This window comes from Schistocerca nitens, chromosome 4, assembly GCF_023898315.1.
Source record: "Schistocerca nitens isolate TAMUIC-IGC-003100 chromosome 4, iqSchNite1.1, whole genome shotgun sequence".
Classification (NCBI taxonomy): domain Eukaryota; kingdom Metazoa; phylum Arthropoda; class Insecta; order Orthoptera; family Acrididae; genus Schistocerca; species Schistocerca nitens.
This window is the reverse complement of record NC_064617.1, coordinates 419,818,813-419,834,717: the sequence shown is the minus strand read 5'-3', so window position 1 is coordinate 419,834,717 and position 15,905 is coordinate 419,818,813. Positions and strand designations below refer to the sequence as shown.

General features: G+C 38.3%; 1 protein-coding gene across 1 annotated transcript in view; it reads left to right on the top strand.

Moving 5' to 3' along the window:
- The window catches only part of LOC126253230 (D-glucuronyl C5-epimerase B), a 122,011-nt gene that overhangs the window by 72,236 nt on the left and 33,870 nt on the right, over positions 1-15,905 (top strand). The window contains exon 8 of the mRNA XM_049954418.1: positions 15,637-15,824. Within this exon, the coding sequence (XP_049810375.1) occupies positions 15,637-15,824 (188 nt within the window). The remainder of the gene's footprint in view (positions 1-15,636; positions 15,825-15,905) is intronic.

The following is a 15,905-nucleotide window of genomic DNA, read 5'->3' as shown; positions in this document are numbered from 1 at the left end:
CATATGTCGTTTGTCATCCACCCTGGTGTAGTGATTATATTTGCTGGCTGGTCATGCTCAGGCCACTAGTTTGATTCCTGCCCCCCTGCAGTCATTTATCATTTCATGTTTGTGATTTCTGGAAGTTTCTGGACTTCATTATTTATGAAATATTGGAATCTGGTAGAACACTTTGTGTGTGTCTAAATTGCAGCATACACTCCTGAGGCAAGCATGTCAGCTCAGTCCATATTTTTGTACTTAATGAATGTGCTTTCAATGTGTAATGTTATAGTGGCATACACATAAGAAGGCAGATGGTGGAGGATGCATTGTGACAAGGGGCAGTGTACCAAATGATTGTTCCAATGAATAGCATCATTCTGCCTCGTCTGACTGTAGCATGCACTTCAGGGTCCGCATAGAACATTTAATGTTGGTTTACATGTTAGTGCAGGTATAATGAAGTTACTTAGCCACCATAGTGTTCAACACGGTTGGCATTAAGGAAGCACAAGTATTAAGCTAAGAAGTGATAGCAATAGTCTTCCAAGCATATAACTTCTACTACAGAAGCAGAGACCCGGTGTACCACTCACCCCAGTGTCGCCATTTAACTTTGATGCTCGAGCCAAGAGCAAAATGGTGCTCAACAACACAACAGGAACCTACATAACAGCAACCGTGATAACCATTTCAAGTGGACATGGTTAGTTCTGCATCACAAATTTCCACCAACAGCCCAACCTGCTCCTAATTTTATTTACACAGGGACAGTCAAACCAGTCCATGAATGGTCAGGTTAGTGCCATTGATGCAGAATCATGTTATGCTGCGATTACGAAATGCTCACTGGAGGAATCTACTGTCCAGCTGCCAATATGTGTGGGCTCACTTAAAGAATGATGTTGTTGAATGTCAACTGTTCTAAAACAATTTTCAGTTACATTCAAGTCCGGAAATGAGGCAAGGCAAATGAGATGACCCAGTGTGGTACACTAAATCAGTGCTGGGTATCATCTCTCATATGTCAGTGCTCATATATAGAGTGTTTGGAGCTGAACGATGAATAATTCAGGAGGAAGTGAAAGATATGCTGTGAGGTGAAATCGTCAAACTATTAAAAAATTATTTTTCTATCCCGTGATCTTTGTGAAGAAGAAAGGTGGAAAATGGCATTTCTGCATCAATTACTATAATCCGTTCAGCATAAGAATAAACCTGATGTAAACAAATGGGATGATTTGTCAGAAGCCGTAGCACACATATACTGGTGGTGTTACACTCTTGGAAGTAGATCCTACTTATATATTAGATATCTTATTACTAAGTTACATTAAATGAAACTTACAGATATTCAAATGTACTAACAGCTATCAATGTTTTTCTTAATCATGCTTTAGGTACAGAGTTTTTATTTCAAAAATTGTGTACAGTCACAGCCTCTGCAGCGTTGTGCTCTGGTTGTCGCGCTGATAATGTGCAGTATGAAAATGACTGAGGCTGCTTTCTTTTCCGTAGTGAAACATGCATGTGTAACACAGTTAAAAAGTGCTGAGAAATAGGCCATTCTTAAGGTTTTTCATCAATTAACGAAGTTAATTGGCTTTGAAGTTTTCTCAGTGGTGTATGTATTGCAGTTGATAAACAGACTCATGTTGAAACTGTAGCGCAGTCGGTAGCATAATGAAATATGAACCAAATGCAGTTGTTCATGCTGTCGTTCAAACCTCCACAGTATCATTTTTTTTCCCTTATCCAATTTCAAATACCCTACATCTTGTAATTATAAAACTCATCATTTTTTTATGAATAATGCAAGACTTCTTGTTTCTAATTACATATTGGACGTGAAATTCCTGTTTCCGTTTCCAATACAGATTCTTAATTATCGATGTTTTATGAAAGACTGTTCGTAAAAGTTGTTGAAATTAAGAAAACATAAGTTTAATTTTTTAAAGCAAAATTGAAAAAAACCGAATCCTCTTTATTTGGACTATGCCTATCGTTTTATACCGCAGAGGTAGATACGTATCTTAGAAACATGAAAAACAATCATTTTCACAGCATCGAATACATCGTATAAACGCTGCAGTTTTACAGTTGCTACTGCACCATTACAATATGAACGCAACAGAACTGACCTGGAACTGGCCCAGGAAGTAACAAGACTGTTAAGCTGCAAGACATACTGGGACTAACACACACAGTTTTTTTCACACGTCACTGCCGCTCACTGGCAGGATATAGAACAGCTCGTCATAAAAGAAGAGAAAATGCTGTGCCTGGTTGGCTTAGTGGATTCTGTTGTTGATAGGCTCGTTAACAACGTAGCAAATGACACTTCCAGAACTGAAATGTATTTCTTTGTTTTGGATAAGGAAGGAGCTAAGAGATTACCATCATTTAGCTAGAGAAATTGAAATGCTTAATATGGAAGGGTATACCTTAGCTTCAAAGTATTGTAGAAGAGAGATGGAGAAAGGAAGAGTTGCCACTTACATTAGAAAGGGTCACAATTATAACAACATTGACATTCTTAAATATTGTAGTGATCAGCATTTTTGAAGCATGTCCCACACAAGTAGAAACACACAAAAGAAAAATAATCATAGTCACAATATACATGGCTCCAATTGGTAATTTCCAGCTATTCACTAAACAGCTTGATGCAGTATTAAATTTATTAACTTCTAAAAATAATGCACTCGTACTAAGTGGAGATTTTAATTTAAATTTTCTGGAGGATAGCTACTCAAGATCCATACTATAGTCTCTTACCACTTCTTATAATCTCATTCCCTTTGTACAGTTCCCAACCAGGGTATGGGTACCAGCAGCACTGCTATTGATAACATTTTCAAAGATACTACCACACTAGAAAATCATAATATAAATCCAATATTTAATGGCGTTTCAGATCATGATGCCCAGTTGCTTACATTTAATATAGTGGGGTTTGATTCAACTAATAACAGGAAGTGGGAAACTATGAATAATATATGAAACAGAAATTGAAGGTATAAAAAACTGTTTGAGGAATACAGACCGGAAAGATGTATACAATTCACTCGGGATAAATGAAAAATATAACCGTTTCTCTAATACGGTCATAGGTCACATTGAAAACTGCTGCCCTAAGAAAGTAATCAAAGCAAATAGATTAAAATTTTCAAAACCTTGGATTACAAATAGAATAAAAGTATCCTGCAAAACAAAAATAAGACTTTTACTTAATGTCAAGGGAAAACAATGACTACAGAGCTGAATCGCATTACAAATTATATTGTAAAATTCTGAACAAAGTAATCAGAACCTCAAAATGTGTTTATTTTCGAGAAAAAATAAATGCCTCTAATAACAAGATAAAAACTGTATGGAACATAGTAAAAAGTGAAAGAGAAAAAACTAATCAGGCAAATGAGGAAATTATGTTAAATGTAAATAGTGAGTTGATTAGAGATACCTTCAAAATTGCAGCCACTTTCAACGTTTTCCTTTCAGTAGCAGACAACTTAGATTTGCATAGTTCCTCAGAAGACACCTTAAAATATTTAAAAATGCGTTTCCACAGAAGTTTGACAAAATTCAACTGTATCCTACCTAACCGAAAGAGATTTCTAATATTATTAGCTCTCTTAAAAACAAATGTACCAGTGGTTACAATGAAATCAGCACTACCATAATTAAATGTTGCTCCTCAGAACTTTGTGACATACTGAGTTACTTGTGTAATGAATACTTCCACAGTGGTACTTTTCCAGATAGGCTTAAATATGCTATTGTCAAACCATTACACAAAAAAGGAGACAATCATCAGTGGAAAGCTTCTGTCACATTTCATTATTGGCAATATTTTCAAAAGTGTTTGAAAGGGTTATGTACAATAGACTTTATGAACACTTAGTACAGAAACATATTCTCATTCGCAGTCAGTTTCGACTTCGGGAAGGATTGTCAACTGATCAAGCTATATTCACTTTTACAGATGGTATATTAGAATCAATAAATCAAAATATATTACCACTTTGAATATTCTGTGATCTGGCTAAGGCTTTTGATTGTATTCAGCATGACATCCTTATACAAAAGTTAAAATATTATGGGATAACAGCAGTAGCAGGCTCATGGTTCTCATCCTACCTTTTTAATAGAAAACAGTGTGTGTCTGTATCAGGCTTATCACATAACAATAGTCATTCAAAATATGAAACCATCAGACAAGGGATGCCCCAGGGCTCTATTTTAGGTCCCTTGTTGTTCCTATTAACAATCTGTATAAGGACATCAGATCCATGGAAAACGATAAATGTAATGTAATGTAAAAAAACCAGACAACTGACGGTAAATCCTTCAGTACTTTCTTATGTTACCCACAGCTTATGCAGAAAAATTACCCTGTGGTTAAAACAAGAATGATGAGAATTCCTGGCTTAATTTCAGTAGTACATTAACTAAAAATGATAATGTGTTGCTATTTTCGTGTAGTCGTCTAAGGAGCGTATTGTGGGCGATTTGCAGTGTATTATTTCATTCTGCTTAAGAATTAAATGACATCGAAGCTGTATTGCTCCTCTGCTCATCTCTTTTTACGTGTGAACTGCGGCTGGCCACATCGCTGCAGGCTAGCCATACCAGCTGAACGGCCAGTGCTGTCTAAGTTAAATGTGCCGGTAAAGCTGTTGTCCCGTATTATAGCTAAGTCAATGTGCGAGTAAAGCAGAGCACAAAATGTACCCTTATTATCGTACTTGACAGTACTCAAGACAGCTTTGCTGCAGTCCCACATGAAACAGAAAACCAATGAGGTTCCAGCAAATGCACAAGAATACATAATGCAGTGTTTACATCAGGTTTATTCTTACGGTGAATGGATTGTAGTGGCTGAGCAGAATCAGAAAGGGAGCGTAACCACTGGTAAGAATTGGAGACTGTCTGAAGGGAATGAAGTATTTCTCCATAGGATTAAGCAGACTGGCTACTGACTGACTGAAATTGATGAAGCTGACCAAGAAAAGACTGTTTTAATAAAATCTTGTGGCTTCTTTGAGTTCAAAGTTATGCTAATGGATGTATGCTCCTACCACCTTTGAACATATATGGACAACATCTTAAAAGGATGAAGTATCTTTCCTGTGTGATAACATTGTTCTTTTCTCAAAGACATTTGAAGAGCATGTAGCTGCTTGACAACCATGCTGAAGTGTGTCCATGACACAGGTCTTCGCTTGAATGCAAAAAACATCCTAATCATACATGGAATAAAAATCTTGGAGCACTTAGTTAACACACCATCTGCCCTGGTCCATAAAAGTAAGCTACATGATGGATTTTCCAATTCCTTGGCCCATTCGTGATGTGAGAACCTTCCTTACAATGTGCTGCCACATAAAGTATTTAAATTGCAGGTCATAGCCAGTACAAGAACTGTTAAATGGGGATGCCAAATTTTCATGTATTGAGATTCAAGATACAGCTTCCTGTACTCCTAACATAACACCACCATATTCACCAGTCATGATGCTTTTTGGTGAGACTGCTCAGGCAGAATAACACGCTGATGCTAGTGCAAATCCAGAATGGCACTGAAAGAGCGATTGCATGCACCTAGAGAATGCTCTCTCAAGTCCAAGGAAAATTACTCTACAACTGAGGAAGCATGTCATGCAGTTATTTGGACAACCAGTAAATTTTGATCCTTTTTATATGGCAGCTCATTCAGAGTTGTGACTAATGACCATTCTTTATGCTGGTTTAGAAGCCTGAAGGATACATGAGGATGATTGATAAAATAGTTACTAACACTTCAGAAATAAGATGTATGAATAATATACAAAAATGGATATAGATGCAAAAATGCTGACTACTTTTGCACAACCCATTAGAGTAACATTACAACACTGGTGATATCTGAGTCATCACTGCTCTGACAAACACTGCTGCCAAACAAAGGAAAAATCCTGTATTATTGAAGTGGAAGAAACTGTCAAAAGAGAATTAAAATTAATCAATGGAATCCTGTTTAAAAATAAATACAACTAAATGGCACAGAAATGGTTGCATGCCATCCCATGTCATACTGAAGTATTCCTACGTCATTCTGACATCAGGTGGCTGGGATGTGGTAGATGCATGATTATATCAGAATCAGATACCAGTGGCCATTCTGTACTAATTTGTCAGACATTATTTAAACAGCTTTAGGGAATGCCAGTGGTGTGACAGAAGAGTGTGCTTCATTTATCCCCAGAACATCTGGTTCCAGTTCTTCCTGCAGTTGCTGTTTTTCACTGACTTGGAATTTACTTCTCGGAGAGATTTCCAAAGTTGAGACACAGCAAGAAACAGATAGTGATGTGCACTTACTGTCTTACTTCTTGCACTGTCACCAAGGCTGAATCTTTGAATTTGCTAGGTTTATTGTTAAAGAATATTGTACCACGTGTAGTGATCTTGGATCATGGAAAAGGGTTCCAGTGAAGATATCAGAAGTAAGTTCACCATATGACATCATTCACAAGATGACAACTGCGTACTACACGCCAACAAGTTACTTTATGGAAGTTTTTAATAAGATTCGGTCAGATATGCTTTTGATGTAAATGGCCATTGAAGCTTTGAGATACATCATTGCTGTCATTACAGTAACATATAACATAGTGAAGCAAAGTACTAGAGGTTTTATAGTATTTCCTCTCATCATTTGTGAGAGGCTTTGCTACAATTGGTACTTTGTGCCTTTTTCAACATGATGACTTGCAAGACAATGTGAAAAAGATCATCACCAGAATGGACCCTGGACACCAGTATGAGAAGTATGGATGTTATAATGCCAGACACTGACCTGTAAGCTACACTGTAGGATAGCTAGTTTGAATTTTACACCTTTACAGACCATTGTGGCAACTTTGAAGTGCTGATTTGGCCTAAACAAATCCTACATTGCTTTTCATACATTATCTACTAAGTTAAGGATGGTGATGATGTTAGAGCAAAAGCATCATCCATATCCTACGTAAGGCACTCGACTTGCTCTAGAGAGAGTGGCTTTCAAATTGCCATACAGCCATCTTGTATAAGGTCTGCTGTGGTTTTCTTAAATTGATTAAAGTGAATTCCAGGATGGTTGCTTTGAAGTTGACGTGACTTAAGTACCTTCTCTCTTAGTTCTTGTCACTGGGATGCTAAACCCACATCTTTTTTTGTTCTTACTCCTTGAAATAAAATAAAAACTCTTTAAAAAATATCTGTTGTTACACCAAAGTGTTTTGAAATGCACAACTAAATAATTTATTTTATATGAAATTTACAGTGTGTCACTAACATCATGTTAAACAAATAATTAGAAATTCGCTGTGTGACTTACGTGATGGTGTACATAAATTTTATAAGTAGATGTTTATTAAACCTTCATTTAGCTTCTAATTGAATAAAAGAAAAGTTTATTTAAAATATGTAGTTCGTCCGTCCTGTCCTTTGTTGTTTTTGTTGCTGACCGTCAAACAACTAGTATTAGGTAACTTTCCCAACTGCTGTCACTAATCACAATCCTTTGCCTTTGTTGACAGTGTAATTTCTGCCTATGTAGTTGGGTCACCTTATCATCTTTTCGTTATATGTTGTTCTTCTCTTATTTTGTCTGGCTGCACCTTCAATTAAAAAGACATGTTAATTGACTAAGAGTCTCATTACAAGCTCCATCCACATCAATTTCAGGGCAATTGCTTATTTTGTCCTGTACTCTTACTGTGCACTGCTAATTTGATACTACTAGCTTTGACTCAATTCATTTCCTTTCATAACACTGGTTAACTTAGTAGCTATTTTTTACATTTTCAATATCTGAATCGGTGCATTGCATTTGGGAATGGGATTAATATGAGAATAAAATAATTTCTTTAAGGTCGTTGCCGATGCCCCATTACCTACATACGCTTCAGTATTTGTGCATCGAAGCTTAGTTTTGACCAAAAAAGACATATTGTCATAGATATTAGATTGTTCAGTACATAGACCTAATAAGGTATAACTTACAAGAAAACATTACGGGGTTGCAATATTTCATTTTCTTCATACTTACATAACTTTACTAAAGGAGTACACTGAAATTCTCAAAACTTTATGAAAAAATTGTGTTTGAAGATGAGAATATTTCTGATTGCTGTTAAGTATAAAACATCTCATGTCCATTAACATAACCAATAGCTGAGTGCATGATGTACAATCATGAAGTCACTGGTGTGATTCTTATTAGCAGAAACTTTTGTTTCCTTTATTTAAGTTATTTATTTATCATTGAGTGGAAATATTAACAAACAAATACTGAATTATATTTTTTTGATACAAAAAGAGAAGTATTTTATTTGCTATTTGCTGGATAGCATTTTCGTATCAAATTTTAATTCACAATAAATATACAAATTTTTTGTGCCATTAATAATTAAAAATAAGTGAGTACGAAGAAAATGGAAGGGGTCAGACTATAAGGTGCCCTTGTTAGACCTGAAATGTTTCAGAAAAACGTGATGTAGAATACATATTTTGCATGGGTAGTAATATGCTTAGTATAGGTGTTCATTGCATAGTGCATTAGTGAAAGGGTTGTGAGGTTGCACCAATTTTTGATTTGAGCATTAAATTTTTACTGTTCATTACTGGAGTTGTTTCAATTCTCAGCTTTTCAGAATATGGCAGCCAGCAGATCGAGTTACGGCTCTAATAGATATGTGATGTAGGTAATACACCACAAACAGTTAACTGCTGGTCACAAAAGGATCTTAAAAATCAGTAAAAGGATGAATTAGCACACAAATAATGTGAAGTTAGCTTTTAACTGTACAAGAAGAATTACAGCATCTGTTGAATGAAATTAACAGTCTTGTTAGCAGAAGATATGAAATGAAAAGAAACTGAATAAAGAAAAAAGTGTTAAGAAGCAGCAGCAGTGGGGTTAGCAACAAACTTAACATCAAAATTGCAGCCAGATAATAAACAGTGAAGGAATTCTCGTACCTTGGAAATAATGCAATGTGTGATGGATGAAGGCAGGAGGACATAAGAAGCAGACAAGTGCAGGCAAAGAGAGGATTTTGTGCCGGAGAACTCTGCTAGAATGAAGCATGTAAGAAAGATTTTTTGTGATCATTTTGTATAGAGCACAACATTGTTTGGAAGTGAGTCAAGGATTGTTGGAAAACCCGAAAAGTAGACAGTCAAGGTATTTGAGGTGTTCTGTTGTGGAAGGATTTTGAAAATTAAGTTGACTCATAAAGTAGGGAACAACAAAGTTCCCAGAATTAGCAGGGAAAGGAATTTGTAGAAAACGCTGTCTAAAAGAAGGAACAGGATAGTAGACTATATTCTGAGACGTGAAGGAATAGCTTCCATAATACTAGGAGCTGTAGACACAACAAATTTCGTGGAAAGGCAAATGATTAGAAAATATGTGCTATGTGTGATGAATAATTGAGTACATTTCAGATTTGGTGTGCTATTGTGAGATGAAATGACTGGAACAGGAAAGAAAATTGTCTGGCCTGCATCAGACCAGTCAGAAAACTGTTCTCGCTGTTTTTTGGTTTGAGCGTGTGTGTGTGTGTGTGTGTGTGTGTGTGTGTGTGTGTGTATGAGAGAGAGAGAGAGAGAGAGAGAGAGAGAGAGAGAGAGAGAGATTGTTTTGTAACAAACCTTTCATTTTTGTAACATCCTGTGCATTGCTTTAAATTGTGATATGCGATGTGTATTGCTGTTATACTTCCTGACAAAATGTGGAGCACCCAGAAGGGGAGAAGAAATTGAAATTAAACTTAAGGGATTTAGAGGGTATGTGATGTTATGCCAGTGATTACAGAATTGGGTCAAACTTACAAAGAACTTGGCAGTATGAACCCACTTCTCAGTATGGCATTGCTTCTCCTGTAGCCTGGATGTGTGCATTGATTTGGTTGGGATGGGTGCCTAAAACTGTTGTATTCTCCTGTGAGGCAGGTTGGTGCACAACTGTTATAACTGACACAGCTGTTTTAACTGATCCTTCTCTTGTCCTATTGGGTAAAGATCCCATGGGAGTACATCTACATCAGATAGATAGTTCACAGAGACATGTGTCGTGTGTGCAAGAGCATTGTCCTGTTGAAAAATAGCACCTCAGTAGTGCCCCATAAGACGCAACTGTGATGACACAGGATGTCCATGATGCACCATTTTCCCATCAGAGCTCCCCCAATCACTACCAACTGTGACCTGAAGGCATACCCGATGATTCCCCACACCATGACACCAAATATAACATCACTGTGTTTCTCCAAACCATGGAAAGCATGTGACCTCTCCCGATGTTGCCACCATACTCGCCGACAATGGTCATCCGGGTTAGTGCAGAACTGTGATTCATCACTAAACGCAATGTGATGCCATTTGCCAGCAGTCCATGCTTCCTGGTGTGGTTACCACTCCAAAGTACTCAGCTGTTTGTGTAGTGATGTTGAAGGCATCCTACGCATTGAACAATATTTGGTAGCCCAGGTGCTGCTAGTCTCAGCCCAGTGATATGGGGTGACACTGAATGTTATAGGGAATCTATTACTTGTTCTCAGATGGCAGATGTAGATGTGACAAACGTGAAGACTACAATGTCCTTGGTGCTCAGTTCAGTTATCCTCCCTCACGGTCATCACACTTGGTCGAAGAGAATATTGTTGACGAGTATGTCTGCCCTCAAGTTTTCATGCAGTCCAACATTGGGCCACTGTGACATATGAATGAATGCCTTACAAATTGAGATATCACAGTTCCACCAGCCGGTCAAATAGAGATTCACAGTGAGGCTCCTCGAGTACTTGGTGTCTCCCATGTCTTCCACAGTGACCACTGAAAATCTGACATGGCTTATGTCTTTTATATACTCCACAAGGCATATTAACAAAACTAAATGTTAAGAGAACTAAAGCACTCAGTGGCCATTCTACTTGTCACAGAGAGTTGCAGTGATAATCATTTACATACTTATTGATGGTGTGTGCATTTACAAATTTGCATTAACATCTGACTATGTGTTCTGAATGCTTCACTTTTTATTGGACATTGTATTTGCAACATTATTTCACATTGGTACATTGATATAGATTATGACAATTATAAACTTGCAGTCAGAGGAGAACTTATGAAGTCACAAAAGCTGTCAATAGTCTGGCCCAAAGTAGCAGTGAGGAGCATAGCCTGACAACTAGATGTGTGGTGATTAGATACATATAGCCTGCTATGTACACATTCAGCACAGTTAGTTTACACGAATGACTGACTGAATAGCAGTTATATAAGTTAGTACGCTGTAACTGAAAAGCAAGCAAAAATCGTTACCTGCTTTGAAGTCAAGTTTTAGTCTGCAGGAAGTAGGTGAAGATATTGTTGTTATCAAAATCAGTATTCTCAGGCTGTGAGAGGAAGCAGCATGACACCAAGCCGCAAAACCCATATTTTTTGTTCTGTAAAACCAGTATGTAATGTGACCTCAAGATTGGTTTTATGTGTCGCTGTCTCCCCTCCTGCATCCTCGTCATGTTCAGTCTGCTCAGTCCCATTACTAACAATAAGTGGATGTTTCCAAGGGGGGAAAAAACTTTGTTGTAAGCGGTACAGGTAAATTTCTTTTCAGAGATTTTTTTGTTTTATGGGTCCATTGACACAGTCTGTATAAAAAGTATCGGGAACAACTTTCTCCTGATGTGACCTTTTGTAACAGTGCACTCGCACTGCACTTGCTCAGTGGTGGGTGGTGGGGGGGTGTGACCATCAACACTTGCCCAGTGCCAGTCGCCTGCAAGCATTTGTTCAAGTGAGATTGTGTTTTTAGTTGTGCCCTGTTCAATGACTCATTGCAGGTGCAAAATGCAGTGAATGAGTGAACAGAGGTACACCATAAAATTTTGTGTAGTAAGGACACATTGGCCATGATTCACAAAGTGTTCAAGGATAAAAACATGTCACAAACTGCAGTTTTCCAATGGCACAAGCTCTTCAAAGATGGCCCACAGAGTTGGAGGACGAGCTCCACATTAGATGGCACTGACGTCAAGAACCAATGACAACATGCAGCATATGCATAAAGTGCTAAATTGAGACTGTCAGTTAAATATATGTGTAGTCACAGATGCAGTTGCAATGATAACAGTGCATATCATTATGACTGAAAATTTGGCAATATGACTGAAAATTTGGCGATGCAAGAGATCTGCTCTAAACTCATCCCAAAGATCTTGAAGAATGACCAAAAGCAGAGGCAAGTGTCTGCCTGTGAAGACCTTCTGCAGTGCTTTGTAGAAGACCTTGGCTTTGTGGATAACATAATCATGGAAGATGAAATGTGGGAATTAGATTATGACCTGGAAATAAAGCAGCAAGGTTCCAAGTGACACTGTAGCATCACCTTGTCAAAAAATGATTGAATGAGCAAATCCAGAGTGAAAGACAAGCTAATAATTTTCTTCAGTGCCTAGAGAGTTGTCCACTACAAATTTGTACCTGGGGGGTAGACAGTGAATGGTGCTTTTTGCTTTGAAATACTAAGAAGACTGAAGAGGAAGGTCAACCAGGTGAGGCTAGTTATCACCCTGTATTGGAATTTGCATCATGACAATGCACCCAATCACACCTACTTCAAGGTCAGAGACTACCTGACAATAGTGACATTGTGATGATTCTCCAATCCCTTTATAGTCCCAACTGATCACCAGCAGACTGTTTACTATTCCCAAAAGTAAAGTCCTCCCTTAGAGGACACCACATTGGGACCATAAGTGCCATCAAAGAAGCTTGCATGCATACCCGAATCTTCCAGACTCTGCCTACTAGGTATCTTTAGAGTCATGGAAAAGCTGCTGGCAAAAGTTAGTTGATGCTCAAGGGCTGTACTTCGAAGAATTTTAAGGGATAGTAGCAATATTTCAAATAAATATATTTTTCTGAAGCCTTTTCAAATACTTTTTATACAGCACTATTGGTGACAAGTTGCACATTCTAGCTGTAACTGCTACTCACCTTGCAGTGTATTCTGAGTTTGGAAGATGGGAATTGTGAAACTGATTGGTTCAGTTGTAGTTCAGAAAGCAAACAAAAGAACTTAACTGAATACGTGGAATAGCCAAAGCTATGAAATTGTTTCACATACTATTTTTAGCAGCATTGCATAGATGATGACGATGATGATGATGATGATGATGATGACCTCCACTCAGTAAAATGCTTACTAAGGAACTATTTGCCGAAGTTTATAGGCATGCAGTTACTTTCTGACTTGGACTTTTTGGACTGTGTGCTTTGGCTGTGACAAGTTTGTTTAGAATGGATCAGCTCCGTTTTCAGTGGACAAAGAGTTTATTGCACGGTTTTCTTGCTCTCTGCTGGAAGGTAAAAAGGCAGAGCTCTTGCACAACCTTTTACACTGAAGTGCCAAAGAAATTGGTATATGCATGCATATTCAAATACAATGATACGTAAACAGGCACAATACAGCACTGTGGTTGGCAACACCTATATAAGACAAGTGTCTGGTGCAGTTGTTGATCGGTTACTGCTGCTACGATGGCAAGTTATCAACATTTAAGTGAGTTTGAACGTGATATTATAGTTGGCGCACGAGCGATGCGACAGAGCAGTGATGAAGTGGGGATTTTCCCGTACGGCCATTTCACGAGTGTACTGTGAATATCAGGAATCCAATAAAACATCAAATGTTGGGCTTTTGGGCTTTCAGAGCTGAAGGCCCGGTCGTGTATCTTTGATGACTGCATGACCCAAAGCTTTACACCTCGCCTGGGCCCATCTACATCGACATTGGACTGTTGATGACTGGAAACATGTTGCCTGGTCAGACGAGTCTTGTTTCAAATTGTATTGAGTGGATGGATGTGTACAGGTATGGAGACAACCACCGCATGAATCCATGACCCTGCATGTCAGCGGGGGACTTTCCAAGCTGGTGGAGGCTCTATAATGGTGTGGGGGGCATGCAGTTTGGAGTGATATGGGACCCCTGGTATGTCTAGTACGACTCTCACAGGTGACACATACGTAAGCATTCTGTCTGATCACCTGATCCGTTCATGTCCATTGTGCATTCCAACAGACTGGGGCAATTCCAGCAGTACAATGCGACACTGCAAATGTTCAGATTTGCTACAGAGTGGCCCCAGGAACACTTTTCTGAGCTTAAACACTTCCACTGGTTGCGAAACTCCCCAGACATGAACATTATTGAGCATATCGCCTTGCAACGTACTGTTCAGAATAGATCTCCATCCCCTCATACTCTTACAGATTTATGGACAGCCTTGCAGGAGTCATGGTGTGAATTCCCTCCAGCAGTACTTCAGACATATGATATTAGTTGGGTGTACCAGTTTCTTTGGCTCTTTGCTGTAGAATGCTACAAGGTGTACAACTTTGCTTCCGCCGTTTGCCGATAGGTGGTGACAACGGTAAGTAGCAGTCAAAAGAAACAGATCGCAGACGTCGGACAGTTAGCTTGGACCTCGGTCAACATAACCTCATTCAAACATTAATAAATTTGTGTATGCATCATAAAGTTGTTCTCGATTGAAAATGTCAGTTCATGAGCCTAATTCTCATCATTTGCGGGACGTGTTACTGTTTTGTTTCAATATGAAGAAAACAGCTGCTGAGTCTCATCAAATGCTCTCAAGTACGTATGGTAAGGATGCTATTAGTGAAAGAACGAGCTGTGAGTGGTTTCAACACTTCAGTAACGGTGATTTTAACGCCATAGACCGGTATAGTGGTGGAAGAGAGAGTGCTTTCGAAGATGCAGGATTGGAGACGTTGTTGAGTAAAGACTCGCGTCAAACTCAAGAAGAATTGGCACGACTAGTGGGAGTGACACAGCAAGCCATTTCAAAACATCTCAAGGCTATGGGCATGATTCAGAAAGAAGGAACTTAGGTCTTGTGTGAGCTGAAACCAAGAGATGTTGAACGGCGTTTGTGTGTTTGTGAATAGTTGTGCATGGCCTGGCTGACCAACACTTTCAATCTCATGAAGATTTCACAAATTGGATCGATTCGTGGATCGCTTCAAAAGATGAAAAATGTTTTCGACACAGGATTCGTACACAGCCCAAAAGGTGGGAGAAAGTAGTGGCCAGCAATGGAAAAAAACTTTGAATGATTCATGTGTAACCAATTTGTTTCATTAAAGCCTCAAATGTTGGGGGAAAATGGCCAAAGCAAAATTGTACACCTTGTAGATGCAGAAATGTTTTGAGCATTGGAGGGAATTAAGGCAGATCTATAGACCCAAAGGAGTTTAGTTTGAAGGTAACTACCACTAATGATAAACGTGTTCAGTAATTACATAAATTTGTGGCTTTATACATAGATTTTATTTTACATCTCACGGACTGGTCTGTAGTAAACAACTTGTCCACTTTTTTTGAATTGATTGTTTTTGATTCCAAAGTCAAAAAACAGTTTCACATGTGCAGGCTATGACAGATTGTTCCTTAACAATGAGCACTCTTGTTTCTTTTATATCAAATTCATAGATTCCTGTTTTGTTGGTGGTTAATAACACAAAGGAAGTGGTAATGTCATGCTACTGAAGTGTGCAAGTTGTAGTAGTAGTTTCGTGTTTGTTTTGTTGTAGGTTGTAGCTTTGACATTTCATGGAACTGGGTGTGTGGATAATATAACTCTCTCATCCAGTCAACACATTGCTCAGTTTTATGATGCTGCCCGGTGGCTTGTTAACCACCAAGACTCAAATACAGGTGGTTGGCCTAATGCTGTACGCAGGAGGCTGTCGTCTGGAATGTTAGATCTTGAACCAGGCTGGTAAGTGTTTATTTGAACTGTGATTTTTGTACACTTCACAAATATTCTGGATGATTTTGGGACATGATACTACATTTCTGT